Source organism: Pleuronectes platessa, chromosome 13, assembly GCF_947347685.1.
Source record: "Pleuronectes platessa chromosome 13, fPlePla1.1, whole genome shotgun sequence".
In the NCBI taxonomy this organism is placed as follows: Eukaryota; Metazoa; Chordata; class Actinopteri; order Pleuronectiformes; family Pleuronectidae; genus Pleuronectes; species Pleuronectes platessa.
The window spans coordinates 24810060-24832103 of NC_070638.1; the positions used below are offsets into that span (position 1 = coordinate 24810060).

Genomic DNA, 22044 nt, shown 5'->3' on the forward strand with positions numbered 1-22044 from the left:
AACTCTGCATCACTGGCGAAGAAAGCCCAGCGGCGCCTCTACTCCCTCCGCAAACTCAAGAGAGCGAGAGCTCCCATACCCATCCTGAAAACATTCTACCAGGGCACCATTGAAAGCATCCTGTCCAGCTGCATCACTGTGTGGGGCAGTAGCTGCACTGCACACAGCAGGAAAAGACTGCAACGCATAGTCAACATAGCTGGTAAGATCATTGGTGCCCCACTCCCTTCCTTACAAGACACTTACACCACACGCCTCACCTGGAAAGCCACCTCGATCGTGGGTGACACCAGCCACCCCGCACACGGTCTGTTCAGCCTCCTACCCTCTGGAAGAAGGTACAGGAGCCTCCCTGGCCGCACCACCAGACTCGGAAATAGTTTCATACACCAAGCTGTCAGGAAGCTAAATTCTCTCCCCTCACTCCCCCAGCCATATCCTCTAGTCTGACTGGAAGCTGAAACCCTGAAGTATGTTACTTCTGCAACAAACTGTCTCTTGTACTGTTTGCACTTTATCACTTTAATCACTACGTTTACACTTTAGAGAACCTTATGCTGCTGTACTAAAAAATCTGTTTTTACTGTTTACTTAGTATTAGGAAATTCCTTGTATGTTCTGAACATGTTAAGAAATTGACAATAAAGTCACTTTATCTTTATCTTTAGAAGAGAGAAAGTCATACAGGATTAAATGATACACTTCATAAAATAGGCAAGCACCCAACCGGACTCTGTGAATAATGTTAACAACCGGAAACTGTCACTCATGTACTGATAGAATGTAATAAATATAATGAACAAAGAAAGGAATTAATAAAAGGATTAAAAGACGAAAATATCTCCTTGAAAAATTTGTTAGGAAAGACTCCAAATAATATACTTAATCTTCGAAACAACTATTTAAGAGAAACAGGACTTAAGGAAATACTTACATTTTAGGTTCTTTTGTGTTTGTTTCTCCGGTTTTGTGTTTGTTTGTTTTTATTTATTTGTGTTTGTTTGTTTACTGTTAATCTACTGATCCACACTCCAGCCCAAAAGGTGGCGGTAATGCACCTATAAAATGGTTTGCCAACCGCCAATAAACACTACAAGAAGAAGAAGAAGAAGAAGAAGAAGAAGAAGATTAAGATTTTCAATCTTCAGAAACCAAGGGTTGACGTCACGGACACTACGTACGATCTTAAACCACACTCCATATCAGCTGGTGGCGGTAATGCTCCAAATCGTTGTTTGCCAACCGCCGATAAAAGCCTAAAGAAAAAGAAGAAGCAGCTGTAAGGAGGAAGTGGAACCTTAACAGCGCAAACACGTACTTAAAATTTATCTTTATATTTGTAGACATGGATTTCATCTTCATCATGTTTATGCTTTAAATCCCTCTGGTAGGCATTTACTGGGATTGTATAATGAGCTTGTTTCACAGGCGGTAAGATAGTGCTAGCCTCTTTCGGTTTGTTGTTAGCTTAGCTTATACTGTCAAGTGTATTAAACTGAAACATTACATTTAATCTATAGGCTGAGCTAATGTTTTAAAGGACACTTTGTATGTCACAGTAAATAGTATATCCTTCTGTTAGAGTAAACGATATGCTACTTTAGGTAACTGCTTAGTCGTTATCTGCTTGCCATATAATGTTTTATCGTTACTCGGTGCTACATTGAACCAGTTAGGCCATTTAACAGTGCATCAACTGAACAGCTCTGAGAAGAAGATGTGACAAAGGATGTGGCATAACTGTCCTTCTGTGCTTCCTGGTCATTTTTTACCATGTCCCCATAACCTTACAAAGGAAGTAATTGTTGGTGTGTGTAACACTGTGTTTCTCTTAAAGCCTCGGAGCATTTACATGAAGCCCTCAGATACGATATAGAGAAATACTATGGAAGAGACAAGTCGGGAGGCGGTTGCCACCGCAGTGCAGCGGGTGGCAGGAATGCTGCAGAGATCTGATCAGCTGGACAAAGTGGAGCAGTACAGACGAAGAGAGGCTCGCAAAAAGGCCTCAGTGGAAGCCAGGCTGAAGGTGATGTGTTAACAGACAGCAGGGTGTAATAAAGGACACACTTTCATCTGATGTAGTCATTCGGCTGTGGCTGAGGGGTAGAGTAGTCCTTCTCCAACCTGAAGGTCGGCAGTTCGATCCCCAGTCTGACCCATCTGCATGCCGAAGTGTCCTTGGGAAAGATGCTGAAACCATAGAATAACAAAGTGCTGCGAATAGATGCACTTTATGAATGTGTGTGTGAATGGGTGAATGTAAAACTGTACTGTAAAGCGCTTTGAGTGGTCATCAAGACTAGAGAAGCGCCCCCCCCTAGTCTACCGACCTTTAAAACGTCTACCAACTTTGGATTTGTATATGTTACAGGGCTTTTGCATTATTTGGTTGTAAATATGTTTAGTGCTCTCCAGATAGAAAAGGGGCAATTACAAATTCAAACAAGAGATAACAATGCATTAGATCTTACTCACCTGCAAAAATTTGACAACAGCAAGATTTGAGAGCTTTTGGTAAGGGCAGAGATGTGCTGCAAACAAATGCATGTGATCTCCACAGCAGAATAAAAAAAAATGTCCTCCCCTAGCTTGCTCCGCCAGGCACCACCCCTTGCCAGTTGTTGTTTTGAACTGCTGCTTTCTTGATATCCTCCGGAAGGCGACCTTTGAAACATTTCCAGAATATTGGAATGTTCATTTTTGACTATAGTAAGAAATCAAGTTGGTTGTTTGTAATTGATACAATAGAACCAAACTGATAACTAGAAATACCAAACTGCAGTTGTATGCCTCCATCAACCATTGCAGTGTCAGTTTACATAATTGTGTTTTTGTAATTCATATGAGGACCCCATGACTTTTGACGATTGAAACCTAATCAATTAATCCTTAATCTAAGTGTTCAAAATGTAACTAAATTAAAGCAATATTTAGATATCCTAATGTTTATGAGGACAAAAATATATATTTTAGGCCACCCTTGGCATTTCAAAACCAAAAATTGAGTCTGTTAATCTGCAAGTCTAAGTGAACACTTGTGCAAATTTTGAAAATATTTCTTAGGTGTCCTTAAGATAATGCTTTGACGAGGCAAAGAGTGGTTATGTGAGGTCACATTGACCTATTCCTCTGGCCTCCTTGTTCCAAAGAAAAGGCAAATTGAAGTAACGATGATGTCTGTTTCTTGACCACCCCTAACGTGCATCAGGCAGCCATCCAGTCCCAGTTGGATGGCGTTCGCACTGGTCTGACCCAGCTGCACAGTGCCCTGCTGGATGTCAAAGATATCCAGAGCTCATTGGCTGATGTGAGTAAGGATTGGAGGCAGAGCATCAATACCATTGAGAACCTGAAAGATGTCAAAGATGCTGTAGTTCAACACAGTCAGCTGGCCTCCGCTGTGGAAAACCTTAAAAACATTTTCTCTGGTAAGTTCATTTCAAGCCCACACAAAAGATGTGACTCGTGTTACAAATCTCAGGCATTATCAACAATCAATTGGTCACAGAGAAAAAAATCTGCTCATTATGTCCAGAACTAGATAAGCCACGGTGCATTGAGTGCACTAATTTAAGTGCTTGTTCTTATATGATGTGCACCTGCCCAAAAATGTCTCGCCGCCATGCTTCGAGGCCATGTAGACCGAAAATGCTGTGATTGGTCTGCTTAGTAGCATAGTATTTCCAGCAGATTCTGCGCCATATTGAATTGAAGGAACACACATGTATGACATCTTTCTTTTCTGTGCTGCACTTTTTTAGGGAATAGCAATTGCTCTTCAACATCAATCAGCTCCAACTCCAACACAATACGCTTAGTATCACTAGCTATTGTTCTGAAATAAACAGAGACGCCAGAGAATTTGTAAATAAGCAAACCAGAAACCGGAAGACACTTAACACAAGCCTAGAATTATGAATGCATGGCCCTGTGCGTAGGCCATGTCCGTACTTAGACTCAGAAGCTTGAATTGGGCTTCACACTTGTCTAACCAAGTGGTCAGGTTATGGATCCATCAATTGTCCAGTCAAACTGGAGACTCCTGCTCTAGAGAGGACACTATTATTGCTGAAACATCCTGGGCCTTCGATAGGTTTCAGGCAACAAGGGAACCATGAATTCTGACTCTGTCTCATAATGGAAACAAGAAGTTATTGTCTTGACCCTGTTATAGATTAACTTTTCTCCTGCTATCTCTTAAGCAATCTGTCTGTCACCTTGCTGTATTTACAGTACCGGAAATTGTTGCTGAGACGCAGCAACTGATAGAGCAGGCAGACCTGCTGCAAGCCCATAGGAAGCTGATAGAGCTGGAGTGTTCACGGGATGACCTCATGTATGAGCAGTATCGTATGGACAGCAGGAACACCAGTGACATGAACCTCATCTCGATCTACTTTGAAGATGTAAGTAACTTAACTGAAACACCAGAGAACCCTAACCCAATTTATCTGTTGATACCTTTTTTCAATTCATTGGAAAAAACGACAAAAGCTACACTTTACTCTTTCCAGCAGATTGTTCCAAAAGCAACCTCATCTTCTTGTACAAGGCTGTTTCTAAATGTATTACAGATTTCTGCAACTTAATTAAGATGATAATTTCAGGTATAGATAGCTACAATTTAATTCTGACTAGTCATTATCCAAGTTCAAGATAAGATCAAGAGGTGTGTTTGTTTGTGTGTGTGTGTGTGTGTGTGTGTGTGTGTGTGTGTGTGTGTGTGTGTGTGTGTGTGTGTGTGTGTGTGTGTGTGTGTGTGTGTGTGTGTGTGTGTGTGTGTGTGTGTGTGTGTGTGTGTGTGTGTGTGTGTGTGTGTGTGTGTTCGCACGCCTTGATAAAGTATTATCAATGTGATCCAAACAGCACACATTCTCCTTGATTAATCTCTTATCCATTGCTCCAGTAAGGATCCAAAAGTAAAAGTATTTTTAAAGAAAATTATTTCAGGAGCATTGCTAGCATGCCTTATCCCTGTTTTAATGATGAAATCAATGCTGTGAAAAGTACATAATGTTGACTTTACCATCTAAGAGATCAGATTATTTCAATACCCAAAATATGTATTCCCTATGAACATAAATAGCGGTACCCTCTAGCAATTTGAGGTAGATTGCTGCCTTGAACCAAGCAGCAGTCGAGGCACAAAATACAAGTTTAAAGTTTAAAAAAAGATTGCGTTCAATATATATAAAACATGTTTTCCTGATATCTTACAAATCAGCAGAGTTTTAGGTCCCTTTTAAAAGAGGCCAATTTTGCTTGAGCCTTTGCATTAAACTAGGCTCCACCCTCAGCCCTAGTCTTTTGCTGGAGCAGGAAGGACAACTCCAGGCAGATAACTCAACTGGGTTCATGCTACTCCCACCTCAGATACTTTCCCCCCCCTGTATCCTGACATGAGTGCAGATACACCATCATGTCTTTTTTAATACAAAGATTTATCTTTAAAAGAATAGTGTGTAGACCATTTTCCCTTTCACTGAGTTCAGAGACATCTTTGTTGTAGGAAGACTTTGTAGTGAACAGCATATTCTTGCTGCAGGAGACATCAATAACATACAAGTTTAAACCAATCTTCCTATTTAGAAATATCAATTAATTTGCAAACAATGACCCTCATTGTAGAAGAGTTAGTAGATTTAGTCTTAAACTACAGACAGTTCATTTCACTTTTGAATAAATGTGTTTGTTTTATTTATGTTAAGTTAAATATTTAAGGTTGTTAGATTATAGCCTCTGTTCTTTTCCAGGTTCAGGGCTTGTCAGATGAGCTTGCAAAACAGTTATGGATGGTACTGCAGAGGTCCATGGTAACAGTTCGCCGTGACCCTACTATGCTGGTGTCAGTGGTTCGTGTCATTGAGAGGGAGGAGAAGATCGATCGGCGTATGGTTGACCGTAAAAAGCAGTCTGGGTTCATCCCACCTGGGCGACCCAAACAATGGAAGGACAAGATGTTTGAGGTAGGAAGAGGGATCAGAGTAATCATTTTATTCATTTATGGAGAATATGAGTGTGGCAGTTGGATTGAAGTTTATTTTTCCTTTGTACTCAGTTTGCTCCCTGCGTCTAGTTGTTTTTCTTCACTCAACTCTTCATCTACTTCTGATGAGAATTCATCCTTCTCTTCTTTGATCCCTTCATCCTCATCTGGCTCATCTTGGTCTTTTGGATTTGTTGTGGAATAAACCTCAGACAGAGCCATGCTCACTCATCCCTGTGTATCTGTTGTAGGTGTTGGAGGGAACAGTCAGCACTCGCATTGAGGGCTCCCAGTCGGTGACGAGAGACGAAGATAAAATGTGGCTGGTTCGTCTTCTCGAAATAACCAGGAAATATGTTCTGGATGACCTCATTGTTGTCAAGAACCTCATGGTGCAGTGCTTTCCCCCACACTACAACACTTCCAACAGGTAATGGATACACAATTCGAAGTGTGAATCACTTAGTTTTTCTTTCAACATGGAACAGGTTTCAGACACATTCCCTCACTTGTCCACTTTTGTTGGTCCTGTGTATATTTTCACTGGCTCAGCAGCTGACCATTTTATAGGGGCCCTATATTGCAACATTTATAGTGAAAAGGAATTTCAGTCAGTCCGTTAAACCAAGCCTATTCAATGATTCTCCCCATCACATTTGGGGTTTCAATGAAACGTCAGATAAACTGATTCATACCTTCCAATAGGTGGCCCATTCGATTTAGGTCAGTGGAACATGAGATCTTAAAGAAACCAATGCTATTGTTTGCAGTTACTAAAGTGACAAACCTATAATATCCAAATAACATCTGTGCTAGTGCAGGTGAATCAATGACATTGGAAAAGCATTATTTCATGTATGTATCAAACGCACACAGGCTGCTAGCAGTGGTCTGTATGCACACTGCCAGGATGCTTTGTAATTACAGGAGCAGTTAAGTTCAGCAACATCGTTGCTATAAACAGGCTCAATCAAGTGGATTGTGTGTCTTCAAAGCGGGGGGGTTCGAAATGAAATTCTGTGAAAATACGGGACCATCGTGCAAACAAAAATATTGCTAGCATGCTACACAAGGTCAAAATCTTTTGTTTTAAGGTTGTTGTGAAAAACGTGACCACACCACATTCTAATGATCTTAAACTAAGGTCTTACAACCATTTCATAATTTTATGGTAATCTTTAATCCGTATTAATTGAGAAAATACTACATTAAGACATTCTGGGTACCCCTACATTCGAAGTGATGGTCTGAAAAATGTAAGGCCAGCTATAAAGCCCTACGCCTTAGCCCTACCCCTCCGTCCCAACAGGTATCATAGTCTACCCCTACAAGTGAACACGCAAAACAAACGGGGAAGGGCTAAGTGGTAGGGCCAAGGGGGGAAATGGGATTGGGCCTTAAATGATGAGGGAGAGTCTGCACACTCCTTTTTGTTTTCGGTTCAGATACATGTACCGTTACACCACTAATAGCTGGTTTTTATTGACCATTGTTATGTTATTTTGTTCTTAACAAATTATGCATTGTACATCAGTAAAGATTTTTAACTTAAATAATTTGTGTGTGTGTGTACCATTTAAACATTAACATGTGCAATTTTGTATACGTGTGTCTCAGGTTTTTCAGTCTCTACCACAATGCTGTGTCCACTCGTGTCAAAGAACTGGCTGCTGAGGACTTGGAGGCAAATGAGATCGTGTCCATGTTAACCTGGGTTCTCAACACATACAAGAGGTGCACAAATAATTATAAATACTTAAACTAGCTGTATGTGAATTAGTTAAATAATTTTGTACTTTCACCAGTTAAAAGACAGAACTTTATTAGTTAGTAAGCACATAGAAAAACAAGGGGTTCTGTTCATATAATAATATAAAATTCCCATTATCGAGCTGATATTATATTGGACTGATATATATCATGCATCCCTAATTGTTTGTCTGATTTCCCTTCACATCTAGAGCCTAAATTACAGTCTGATACAGTATTACTGATAATGCTGTTATAATACATTCACAAATCATATTTACCAAAATATCCAACAGTTAATATATGTGAAATATGTATCAACTAAATATGTGTTATCACAAGCTTATAGAATCCAAGAGGCACCTGCAGATGGAAATAGTAATTAGTCAAAGTGTGTTCTTGTGTATGTTTCAGTGTGGAGATGATGGGCCATCCAGAGCTTCATTCAGAGTGTGACATCAACCAGCTGGAACCTCTGCTGCCTCAGGATGTGGTGAATGACCTGCTCAGCAAATATGTCCAGACTTTTACAGTAAGCACCACACACCAAGAGGGAAGTGAATACACATTGACTAAATTAGTCATCAAGTTTGGTGCCTTTATACAGTACACATCATACTTGCCTATATTTCAATCGGAACAATGTTAGAAAATTATCCTTTTGGTTACCACAGAAAAGTGCACATGGTCAACTGGACTTGCTTATTTCTTTTCATCACTCATCCAAGAGTTTTCTTCAGTTCTTACCAACTAATGGGAGGTTTTTAGGTTATAAACCTCTGTGTGTCTATACCTTTGTTGAAAGATATAATGTTAAGCAGGAAGGTCAGTGAAACCCCCACTAGTTAGTGGGTTGCTGGGGTTCGTTCCAGTCAAGGTGCGAATGGCTTGTTGATACCTGTAAATCGTATATCCACTCTGCTATTGTCTGAGTCATTAGGGTCACAGTGGTTTGGGTGTTTTTGCTAAGTGTGATTGTCCATGTTTCAGTCAAATATAACAGGCTGGCTGAGGAAGGCCCTGGAAACAGATAAAAAAGACTGGCAGAAAGAAACGGAGCCTGAGGCTGACCAAGACGGATACTACCAGACCACACTTCCTGCCATTGCATTTCAGGTACCCCCCACACAAGCACACTCTCAATTCATTTCACACCATGCTGTATTCCTGACCCAGAATAATCAATCAAACAAATTTTATATGTATAGCCCATATTTACAAATCGCAATTTGTCTCATAGGGCTTTAATAAGGTTCGACATCCTCTGCTCTTAACCCTCAACAAGAGCAGGGCAAAACTATGAAAAAGTAACATAATGGAAAGTAAATTAATTGATTGATTATTGTTAGTAATGGTAGAGTATCTGAGTAGACATATCGTATATCAAGCAGTCTTGTTTTAAATAATAGTCCACAATTAGGATCCACAACCACAATCAGATGTCACCATAATTCACAATCCATCGTCATGATCCACTGCGGCCATAAGGATCCACCATTAGCTGCCACTTCGATCATGGTCCACCACCACTATCCACAATCAACTGCCATACGATACTGGATCTTCCAATACGATCACAATCCTCCGGCATGATACAGGATCCACCATTTCGGTCACGATATCTAATTCGTGATCCACCATCATATTTCATGATCTGCGTGCAGCTTTCGACCTGAATCTGCTAATGTTCAGACAAAAGGTCTCCGGGAAGAAGTCAAGTCAGTTATATGTATCGATGAGACATTCATATCTTTAATATGATAAAGAGGGAGAAGAGGAAAGAGAAGCTCCATGTGTCCCCTGACATTCTAGACCTATAGCAGCATAGCTATGAGCAGGTACAAGACAAACCTGAACCAGCTCTAACTATACGCTCTTTCATAAAGGAAGGTTTTAAGACTAATCTTAAATGTAGGGAGGCAGAAACCCTGTGTGCCTCCCGCACTGAAAGTGGGAGATGATTGCACGGGAGAGGAACTTGATAGAATTTGATGATCAAAAGTGTTGAATGCTAGCCTGGATGCCAGACGAACTTAGCCCCGCCCACAACATTTTTGGTCGGGCAGTTCGGTCTGGAGTCGCTCCGTTGGGAAAAAATTATGCCCGACCGGGCCAATCAGATTGTCAGGGCGGGCTTTATACGATGATTGACAGATGATCAACGGTAACGTAATCAACCACGTCATCACAGTGCCCTCGGGTTGAATTCGTTTTCAACAAACATGCCTGCCGCTGGCGAGCTGAGATGTGCAGATGCTGCCATTGAGTCTGTTTTAGAAGACATCGACAGCGCATTCATTTTGAAAGAGGAACACAGAACGTGGAGGCGACGCCAAAGCACCGCGCTAATCCCTATCGCCCCGGCGCTTGGCTGTTCACAACGGACACTGAAGCGACGCTGAACCGCCGGGCAGCGCTAATAATATCACCCGTTGATCCAGTAGATCGCTGCACGGCTTTGTGCCAGTCACACCGGAGGCTGAAGCACCGTGCTGCGCCAAGGCTGCCTCGCGGTGCTTCAGCCTCCAGTGTGACCGGCACAAAGTTTTAACATGGGAGTGGATGGGAGCCAGCTGTTATTTAAGGCTTGGCGCTGCACTGAAGCGTCCGGTGTGAACCCGGCGTTAGTAAATAACTCACAATGCGTTGCTTAGCATACGTCACATACTACGTTGCTCTGATTGGTTGTAGGTCTATCCAATTGAGCGAAGAAGAATTTTACTTCCTGGTCAGTTGAAACACGCCCCATAATCACAGCCCAATGGAGCGGTCTCAGACTCACATTCTGACTAGAATTGTGAGTCTGACAACGTCAGGCTAGTTGAATGCTGCACTAAGCTGATCTGCTTCTAACCGAGTTAACTTCACAACACAAACAGGCTAACTCAGTGACACTGACCACAGAGGGGCAACAGAGACCAAGCTGAAATTGCATCTGACCAGATAATGCTGGCACAGTTGTGTGAGGCGAGTTAAGAAAGTAATGCGGTAGGTGCTCTCCAAGTCCTGCACGGACAAGCTGTGCAGGACTTGGGGAGCCCTTGAGAGGATGCCATCAGGTCCCACTACTTCTTGCCTTGAGCTCATGTCTCAGCTGGGTTGTTGAAAGGGACCGATTTGATAACTGTTTTTTTTTTGCTGGATGTAGGGGGCTGGTGGGTAAGGTGGTGTCTTGTCTAGAAGGTCTCACATGTCAAATACTGCTCATGGACACAAGACCCGAGATTCAAATGAATTTGACTTTTAAAAAATCTATTTCAACATAGCATTTAAAATGGTGTAAGAAGTGCAGTATGGTTATATCTCCTGTATAATCATCTAGAAATACAGTTAATGCTGTGATAAGTTGTTACTGCATCATAGTTTGTGCCAAAATGTAGTTCATACATCTGTCTCATATGGAGTTCCTTGTGAAACTAATGATTTTCTTTGAAATGTGTAGGGGACAGCTTAAATAGGGCAATACCACGTTAACCATGAACAAAAACTGTTGATAGCAGTTTTAAGTTGCAGCCTAAGTGGCCGTGGCAGCATATCTTGGGTTAAACCCAACCTCCTTTCAATGCACCAGTTAACCTTGAAGCTACTCCCAATGTAACAATGTCAACCCTGAACTACCCTGATAAGCTAGTAAATTTGCTTCGTAGTACAAGCCCAAGATGATGAATCGTACAGGTTTTAACCAGATTCAGAACAAACAAATGGGTTGTTTTTAAGCATCATTATTGCCCGCTGCTCTGCAGGAGTGTACTTTTGTGGAGGAGGGTCCCCTCCAGTCTTCTTTATATAATTATTTTTGCTCTAGGCCGCTGCAACATCAAAGCAACTTCATTCTGCTCTTGTGTACCAACATCCTCCTAGAAATTCCAACTTCAGTTGAAGACTGACTCACTAAGTAAGGCCTTGCGGATGTAATAGTCTTAAGATGTAAAAGTTAGCCTACTTCATTAAATTGTCTTTATGTATATCAGGGTCTCTGCTATTTAAATGGTGCATGCATACAATCATTTTGCAGTGTTCGCTATAACAAAATCGATACAAATGAGCTACAGTACATTTTTTATGTAAATTTGGACATTGTGCCATTGTGAACTATGGTTTTCACGTCACTCTTTGTCAGATGTTTGAGCAGAACCTTCAAGTTGCTGCACAGATTGATGGGGATTTCAAAGAGCAAGTTCTGAAGCTGTGTCTGAAACAGATGAACACTTTCCTCATCAGGTATTTTTGACTTTCTCACTAAAATCTTTTAAACATCATTTTAGAATCATGGGATTTATTCACGATCAACAAACAGCCAGGGGTGATAATCTAACTACCCTTTTCAAATATTTGAAAAGGGTAGTTAGATTGACCTGCTATTTAAGGTTTCCTGATTTCGATGTGGTGTTATTTTATTTAAACATAGCTGTTAAAGATCAATTTATTTAGATTGTTTACATTTTAAGCTTCTTAACTTTTTTCTCCCAGTTGTTGTGCCAAAGACAAATGTTTGCAACACTTCCTGTACCTGTTTCAAAATAAAAGCTCTCCAGTGTTTCTGTTGACTGAATTAGTTTACTTTTTAAAAGCTTTTATTCTGAAATATTTGCCGGAGATGCACGGCTTCAGTTTAAAAAAGTTATTAAAAGTTAACGTAAAGAACTTTAGGTAACCGACAGTAGTTTCTGTTCTGGCTATAGCACCTAATGGAAAGCAAGCAAGCAAAAATTACCATTTCGTCAGCAAAGGAAGGTGTCAGATTCAATTTAGATTGATTAAAATTTTTACAAAATTACATGGATAAAATGGAAACATGGGTAGAATAATAATATTTATAATATTGTTCCTATGTAAAAAGTGATGAATTGAATGAATGCCTGCAATAATTATAATTGTTAGTGTGAACCTCACAGATGTTTGTGTTGTATGTAGGTACAGAGAAGAGGCAGTGGCCTACAAAGAAGACCACTTGAGAGACAGAAAGTTGCCTCAGTGTTACGTTCAGTACATGATAGCCATCATCAACAACTGCCAGACATTCAAGTAAGAATTGATTTTGTCCATGCTCTAGTGTTTACACTTTTTTTACATTCCTGTCAGAATGTCAAAATGTTTGATTCATGTCAATTTCAGTTGAGTTTGTTCGTCATAACCTAAGGTTATTATTTTGGGGGAATTTAAGCTGTTTCATGAGGTTGCTACTTAAGAGATAGAGAGGGTGATCCACTAACCAGAATGTCGGAGTGTTCGATCCCGGTCTCCTCCAGTCTGCATCCTGAAGCCTCCTCAGGCAAGATGTTGAACCTGAATTTCCCCTGATGGCGGTACCCACAATGTATAAATGGTGTGATGTAGAAAAAGCCTTTTGTATACAAGCTGTGCATGAATGGGCCAATCTGACTTTTACTGTCAAGAACTTGGCGTGGTCGATAAGACTTTGAAAAGTGATTTACCATCAGCATTTACAAAACGTACAAACACTCTTTGCAATTCGGTTCTGGCACAGAGTTGTCAACCTGGATCATGTAAAGAATTGTGTGCTAGAACAGGAAGGATGATATGTAAATTACCAAGTTTCCAGTTTGGGTTGCACTCTAGAAGATAGTGGAAGGAGGGGACAACAATTCGGCTTTTTAGCTTGCTATAGCCACACATGTGATAAATTTAAATGAATACAGAAAAATGTAAGGGGAGGACAATAGCTGTCTGAGGGGCCAAGTCGAACTTGAGGTATTAAGTTTGTAGCCAAGACAGTTTATAATTGAGACTTCTCACAAAACAGCCTGTAATAAAGCCAGAACCGTAAGTCAAATGTTTGATGTTGAGGGAAAAATGCGTCTCTGTACTGCTTTAGCAGCCCAAGAAACAATTGCATGCATTGTAAATCATCTAAAGTGATGCCCTTCAGCCTATAAAATCTTTGAATTCTGATAAGCATTCTAACCCTTTCCAACTGGAGGTGTTGAATGAGCAGCCGAGAGGAGGATGCATAAACAGTGATAAGTGAGTTAGAGAAAAGTATATTTAAATGACGGGCTTTAAGAAGAGAAAGGTAGAATGTGAAATCAAGACTGTTAAAATGTTAATTAAAAAAAAAAAAAAAAAACTGTGTCTCATATTATACTCTGAGACTGTGGCAATTGTTAAAAGCAGCAATTTGAAACAGCACTTCACCATTCCAGCCTAGATTTTAAATACTGAAAGGACAAACTACAGTGCACTTTTTTCTCTGAACAAGAAAAGTCAAGTTGGGTTATAAGTGGAATATTCAAAAACTGTCCAATTAAGGGGTTAAGAAATCATCCGAAAATTGTCTGAGACTGCTAAGGGAGGCCGTGGCTCAGGGGTTAGAGCAATCGTCCTCTAACCAGAAGGTTGGCAGTTTGATCCCAGTCTTCCCTAGTGCGCATATGCAAGATACTTACCCCAAATTGCCCCTTCTCATAGAATAAGTGCTTCAAATAGATGCACTGTATGAATGTGTTTGAATGTTAGACTGTACTGTAAAGCACTTTGAGTGCTCATCGGGACCATCACTATATAAATACAGACCATTTACCATTTTACCATTTAAGTGAACATAACCTGTAACAGCCCCTGGCTGGCAAAGCAAGATGCAGAGAGTTCCAAACTGATGGTCACGGCTCTTTACTCAACATTTCTCCATGGCACTGTAAAAACACCGTAAAACTAGAAAGACAACAAGTACACCATAATCATTTAATAAAGACAAATACAACCGTTAAAATACATAAACATCAGCTAAACAAAGAAATAACCATGTGGGACAAGTTTGACAGGTAAATGTGACATAGCGACTCCCACGCCGTGCTACCTGTAGCAAAGGTAATAAAAACCTGCTTCCTACCTCATTCCGCTCGCCGAGGGGTGTTAAACGAGGAATAATACGTCTGTAAAATAGGGAATCGCCATACAGCTGGTGTCCTGTCGTTGCCGCAGCTACCATCATCAGAGGCAGCTGCACGGCAGGAGTTTTATATCAGGCTCGGATCGGAAGCGAGGGATTTTGTGTGTTTGTTATATCGGTCCGCTCCGTGAAAGCTACAGGCATTAACGCGAGGTGAGTCGCATCGTTTAAAAGGACAACAAATTACTAACTTAAATTACACGATACATACTTGAATATTAGGCATAACCTACCAGGTTAGCAGTCAGTATAATAGCCTGATAATAAGAAAAAGGCAAACTTAATTTACACTTTTTATTCATTTTCAAATATAAGCACTTTTTAAAGATGCAATTCAAAAAGCTTTATCTTTATAAAAGGTGATGCAATATTCTTTAGTTGATTTGTCAGTTGTTGATTGATTGTTGATTAATCTTTCAATATATATTGCACCTAATTCCTGGTCTATGAGATATTCTCAGAGAATCAAAAATTTGTGAATATCCATCATGGCTAACTTTTATTTTCTAAGCGGCTTCTTTGTCGAGCTCATTGAGCGGAACTTGTGTGTCAAATTTCAAGGCATGGCATTTTCTAAAACTGGTTCTTGCTTTTAGGGCTTGAACCCTAATTTAAATGAAGAAAAATATACACTCACCGTCCACTGTATTAGGTAGACCTTGCTAGTACCGGGTTGGACCCCCTTTTGCCTTGGCGTGGCGTTTAAACGAAGATCAATTGGTACTAAGGGGCCCAATGTGTGCCAAGAAAATATCCCCCACACCATTACCACCACCACCACCAGGAACCGTTGATAAAAGGCAGGAGGGATCCATGCTTTCATGTTGTTTACGCCAAATTCTGACCCTACCATCTGAATGTCACAGCTGAAATCGAGACTCATCAGACCAGGCAACATTTTTCCAATCTCCTATTGTCCAATTTTTGTGAATGGGAATTATAGCCTAAGTTTCCTGTTCTTAGCTGACAATAGTGGCATCTGGTGTGGTCTTCTGCTGCTGTAGCCCATCTGCTTCAAAGTTTGTCGTGTTGTGCATTTAGAGATGGTATTCTGCATACCTTGGTTGTAACTGGTGGTGATTTGATTTACTGTTGCCTTTCTATCATCTCGAACCACTCTGCCCATTCTCCTCTGACCTCTGACATCAATAATGCATTTTCGTCCACACAACTGCCGCTCACTGGATATTTTCTCTTTTTCAGACCATTCTCTTTAAACCCTAGAGAGGGTTGTGCGTGAAAATCCCATTAGATCAGAAGTTGTTGAAATACTCAGACCAGCCCGTCTGGCACCAACAACCATGCCACGTTCAAAGTCATCTCCTCTCTTCCCTATTCTGATCAGTGTTGCCAACTCCTCAGTAAGGAAAGTAGCTATTGGCTGTCCTCAAAGTCGCTAGAAGTCGCTGAATGATGTCATCGTCTAATTTGCATAATGTAATGGTCGCTGTAGGACGTACAAAACATTCCGAGATAATTTCTCAATAAATTAAAAAACCATAACTTTTGTTTTCAAGTGACTACAATACGCTTCCGTATTCTTCTGTTGATTCTTGTTTTTTATTTTTTATCTTGCAATTGAAATAGGCCATCACTTTTCAAAATGACTTCATGACTTTAATGCTACATCTAGACCCACATACATAAATCTATTTTGTCCTGTATTGTTAAATGTAAGAATATCAAATTTAATCAAAAGGCTGTTAAGTGGGGCGGAATTGACAGATCAGCGGTGGCTTTGCGCACGCGCGATTCATTTGCAGTCTGGAGGACGCGGAGTGTGGGTCTCCTCTCTGCTCTGACTGCAGGACTCCTGTGCAAGGCTACTGGGAGACTGACCCGCTGCTCGTTGAAGACAGTTTGTGCAGAACGATACGTGCTTTCACGTCAGTCTCCAAAACACCAGAAAGTTTCCAATATCATCAAAAAAAGACACGAGATTTGTCGCTAGTAGCTTTTGACAAAAAAAGTCGCCATGAGGGTTTGGAAACCCTGATGGCAACACTGATTGTGATGCTCGGTTTGAACTTCAGCAAGTCGTCTTCACCACGTCTAGATGCCTAAATGCATTGAGTTGCTGCCATGTGATTAGCTGATTAGCGATTTGTGTTAACAAGCAATTGAACAGGTGTGCCTAATAAAGCCTGCCATTTTCTGATTTGTCCTGCCTTTATAATAAACCCAAAGATATTTTATACCACTGTATTTCAAATGTATTTATTATACTGTAGTTTACTGTGTACCATATTATAATTCATTAATTGTTTGTGTGCTCCTCAGGGAGTCCATCAACAGTCTGAAGAGGAAGTACTCTCAGTCATCAGAAGCCACTGACAGTGATGCTGCTATAGAGAGGACGCTCAATGAGGTGGCTAAGGAGGGGTGTCAGTTCCTATTGGACGAAGTCTTTCTAGACCTTGACGTAAGGACATTTCAGCTGTACTGTATTTATTGTTTATATGAAAGGTGTTTGTTCTATTGTAGCAAAGTCTTTGTTCTATTATACAGAACAATTTAAAGCTCAGGCTTTTTCTGTCTTGAGCAGGATAGAAGACAGATTGGTAGTGAGCGCAAGGATTATTTGGTATTTTATTCCATACTTTTGAATTGGTGTAAGCTTAACTAAAATACTATTAAAATAAAATCCTACCTCATCAGTTTTTTCACAGTCAAAGTAAAACAACTCACATAAAAATCCTGATTTACAAGTAGTTAACAAATTAAAAGTAATTGTTTACAGTTAGAAATCTTTGCAGTGCCTTCACAGAAGGTAGTTATGTTGATGACCCTTGTTTTGTCAAAGGTACCACGTGTTCACTAACCAATGCATAAATTTGCTTAAGACAATTAAAGCACCTTTTGCATTGCATCTTAATTGAGAGTAAAATTAAGGTACAAAATCAGCCTTTCACATAAGGTTACTGCAGTGCCTTTGCAGTAATAATGCATTAAGTTGGTTTCATTTTGACTATGCATTTACCAGAATCACCTGAATGAGCTTCTGACCAGGAAGTGGCTGATGGGCTCGCATGCCGTGGACACTATCTGTGTGACAGTGGAGGACTACTTTAATGACTTCAACAAGATAAAGAAACCCTTCAATCAGGTAGGAATGGCACTGACCTGAGGCACTTAGACGGGTGTCTTCATACAATTCTAATGTTAGTTTGTTTGATAAAAGTGTTTGTCAGTGTGGAGCTGACTGATTTGAAAAGCATTCAACATGTGGATGTGATATATTGTCACAGATCCACAGCTGTGAGAGAGTTGTGAGTGCCATCTTGTGTTTTAAATAGAGATTATTCATAAGATCTAATGTCGTTTTGGCTGTGGTGTGCGCAGGAGATGACAAGTGAGGCCCTGCGCAGGGTAGTGATGGAGTACATTAAAGCAGTGATGCAGAAGAGGATCACCTTTAAAAACGCTGACGAGAGGAGGGAAGGAGCAGAGAGGATGATCAAAGAGGCTGATCAGTTCAAATTCCTCTTCAGAAAACTGGCTGCTGTGAGTTTACATATAATGGATTGTGTCATTGCAACATTATTCAGGCATTATAATTATTTTAACAATTAACTACTTTGTAGGCTTGATTATAGTAGACGACTGGTATTCATTAGTTGAGGACATCAGTCAATTAGTCGATTAGTTGTTGCAAAGTTAGAATAATGATTTAATTATTTTAAAGATATTTCTTAGAGGCATCAGAAAATACTTACTTCTAGGCCTTAAAGATTTTTTTAAAAGTAACATTGCAAACACTTTGCTACATACCAGAGAATGTGATTGTTCACAATAACGAACACTTACAAAATAGACTATAAGTACAGAGTGTGGCTCATAGTCTGAACTTATAATGAGCGATAGACAATGCAGTGTAGAGCAATGTGTACATGCAGTGGTGGTACAATGTTTCTATTTAAATTATCTTTTATTTGTCCCACTGGGCATTCAGTGGGTCAGAGGACTACATTACATCAAGCTGGGTATGTTTTTCAGGACTGGTCTCACTGACCTCTCACAACCAAATAAATGCACAATATCATTAAACTAGGGTAATGCAAATTAATTGCACAACATTAAGTGTATTTAATCAACCCCTTTGGACATTTCCATCAGAAATATTATTTTTGTTTTAATCCCTGAGCCTATGTAATGTTAGAGAAAACTGGCATGTTAAGTGGCTTATAAACTACTGCCATGTTCTGAATAAGACAACCTGTTTGAGATCGAATAATTATTAAATTTGCTGGTTGATATCTAATAACCACAGGGACCAGCCAGGTAAACCCTGTCTGTCTGTCCTTGACTGTACAGTGAATCAGTATACTGGTGTATCGTAGCTGAACAGATCCAGTGTGCACAATGATGGCTGTTCTGCTGCTTTCTCTGTTTAGCCAATGTAACCTTGCTTAACCTTGGTTGATTTTCATTTGTAGGGTGAAGACACAGACCGTCTTTGCGGGGCCATCAGTGCCATTGCAGAAGTTTTTAAGCTGACTGACCCCACACTACTGTACCTTGAAGTTACCACTCTCTTATCCAAATATCCTGATATCAGGTACACACACACACACACACACAGTGCCTTGCAAGTATTCACCCCCCTTGGACTTTTTCCCATTATGTACTGTTACTAACTGGAATTCAAATAGACTTAAATAAACGTTTTCCCGTTTGATCAACAAAACATGCATAGTACTTTGGAGGTGCAAAATAAATTTTATTGTGACACAAACAATAATGAGAACAAAAAAGTTGACATCTGTTGGGTGCATAAGTATTCACCCCCCTGTGTCAATACTTGGTAGAACCCCCTTTCGCTGCAATTACAGCTGCAAGTCTTTTGGGGTATGTCTCTACCAGCTTTGCACATCTAGAGATGGAAAGGTTTGTCCATTCTTCTTGGCAAAAAAGATGAAGCTCAGTCAGATTGGAGGGAGACCGTCTGTGAACCGCAATCTTCAAGTCTTGCCATAGATTCTCTATTGGATTGAGGTCTGGGCTTTGACTGGGACATTTTAAGACATTAACATTCTTTAATCCAAACCATTCCTTTGTAGCTCTGGCTGTATGTTTAGGGTCATTGTCCTGCTGGAAGATGAACCTCCGCCCCAGTCTCAAGTCTTTTGCAGACTGCATCAGATTTTCTTCAAGGATTTCCCTGTATTTGGCTCCATCCATCTTTCCCTCTATTCTGACCAGTTTCCCTGTACCTGCTGAAGAGAAGCATCCCCACAGCATGATGCTACCACCACCATGTTTCACTGTTGGGATGGTGTGCTCAGGGTGATGGGCAGTGTTGGGTTTTCGCCACACATAGCGTTTTGCATTGAGGCCAAAAAGTTCAATTTTGGTCTCATCTGACCAGAGCACTTTCTTCCACATGTGTGCTGTGTCTCCCACATGGCTTCTGGCAAACTCCAAACGGGATTTTTTTTATGGATCCCTTTCAACAATGGCTTTCTTCTTGCCACTCTTCCATAAAGGCCAGATTTGTGGAGTAGACGACTAATAGTTGTCCTGTGGACAGATTCTCCCACCTCAGCTGTGGATCTCTGCAACTCCTCCAGAGTAACCATGGGCCTCCTGGTTGCTTCTCTGATTAATTTTCTCCTTGTCCGACTCTTCAGTTTGGGTGGACGGCCTCCTCTTGGTAGGTTTGCGGTTGTGCCATATTCTTTCCATTTTCTTATGATGGATTTTATGGTGCTCAGAGAGATGTTCAAAGCTCTGGATCTTTTTTTATATACTAACCCTGCTTCATATTTCTCCACAACTTTATCCCTGACCTGTTTGGTGAGCTCCTTGGTCTTCATGATGCTGTTTGTTCAGTAATGATCTCCAACAAACTCTGAGTCCGTCATAGAACAGGTGTATTTATACTGAGATTAAATTGCAGACAGGTGGACCCTATTTACTAATTATGTGACTTGCAAATGTGACTTGTGAATGCAATTGGTCGCACCAGATCTTTGTTCGGGGTTTCACAGTAAAGGGGGTGAATACTTATGCAAGGCACTGTATATACACACACAATATATTCCAGAAACATTTTGTTTTGTCATTTACTTCAATTAAATTTCATTTTTATAGTCAAATCCATCAATCAAATTTTATTTTGAAGACCATATTTACAAATCATCCTCATGTGTGTCATCCTCTGCCCTTAACCTCAACAAGAGTGAGGAAAAACTACTAAACAGGGTAAAAAGAAGTGTAGAAGTGTAGTGAAGCTAATACAGGAGAAATGTGGTCTCTTTTCCTGATTCTTGTCAGGACACGTGCTGCAGCATTTGGGCACTTAACATAGTAAGGTAGTATTTAACCTTTAAATTATACAGAAAGCAAGCACTCTGGCCACTGTGGAGGGAAAACAAATTCGTTAACAACAGGAAGAAACCTGTGCCTCGGTTGCTTGGAGATAAGAGAAAACTGGGGAGTGAGGAGAGGTGGGTGGAAAGAGGGAAGATGAAAGAGAGGGGAGAGGCAGAGAAAGAGATGGGCAGTGTAGGCCTATAGCAGCATTACTAAGTGGTGGTTCAGGTCTCACCTTAGTCAGCCCTAACAATAAACTTTATAGTAATGGTAAATGGTCTTATTTACATAACGCTTATCTAGTCTTGATGAGGAGGACCGCTCTACCCCTCAGCCTTCATCAATTCTCAGAGTTTCTCATGTTTTTTTTTTAATATTCTCATGCACACCCATACACTTGGTTGTATGAAAAAATAAGCTGCTCTTAAAATCAATATGTGCTGCAGCTGTCAGGTAAAATGTGAGGATATAAACTATCTTTGCTAAATTAAAATGAATATATAATAGTCATTAAATATTTATTCAGTGTGATAAACTATGTCACATGTTGGCAGATCTGTTGTAATAGACACAGGGACAATTTGGAAAAGCTAAATGATTCCCCTAATCTATAACAAAAATCAGCTGCTCTTAATTAATTCAGCATTAATTAACTGATTGGTCAGTAATTGGGCCGTTAACAGGTTTTGCTATGTTGTCTTGAACTTTTTTTCTCTCCTACACTCCATAGGGAGGAGCACATCCAGGCATTGCTGGCAGTGCGTGGTGATGCCAGCAGGGAGATGCGCCAGATGATCATTGGGACTCTGAGTGAGAACAAAGTGTCCTACTCTGGTGTCACACAGCCCATCTTCAAAGACATAACCGTGCCCACCATGACGATGACGACAATGAATACCATGACCTCCATGGCAACTGCAAAGCTGCTCAAATAAAACTAATAAACATGAACGTTTCTCCTGCCTAACCACCGTCAGACACAATAACATAAGCACATTTCTCTTTGTCCATCCAGCCACTGTTATCCCTATTAAACACAATTTGCTGTCTTGCAGTTGGTGCTTTTCTTTCCATTCTAAAC

General features: G+C 40.4%; 1 protein-coding gene across 3 annotated transcripts; it reads left to right on the forward strand.

The window, feature by feature from the left end:
• Positions 1 to 1085: 1085 nt before the first annotated feature.
• On the forward strand, positions 1086 to 22017 carry exoc3 (exocyst complex component 3). Of its 3 annotated transcripts, none has more exons than XM_053438674.1 (16): positions 1086 to 1431; positions 1838 to 2029; positions 3212 to 3431; positions 4237 to 4409; positions 5757 to 5969; positions 6241 to 6419; positions 7607 to 7723; positions 8153 to 8270; positions 8729 to 8854; positions 11859 to 11959; positions 12653 to 12763; positions 16929 to 17070; positions 17632 to 17754; positions 17991 to 18152; positions 19085 to 19206; positions 21694 to 22017. In XM_053438674.1, the coding sequence occupies exons 2-16, from the start codon at positions 1886 to 1888 to the stop codon at positions 21896 to 21898; spliced, it is 2256 nt and encodes a 751-aa protein (XP_053294649.1). In that variant the 5' UTR covers positions 1086 to 1431; positions 1838 to 1885; the 3' UTR covers positions 21899 to 22017. The 3 variants fall into 3 exon arrangements, with proteins under 3 accessions (XP_053294649.1, XP_053294648.1, XP_053294647.1); XM_053438673.1 differs by having other exon boundaries at positions 1086 to 1387; XM_053438672.1 differs by having other exon boundaries at positions 1087 to 1314.
• Positions 22018 to 22044: the final 27 nt, after the last annotated feature.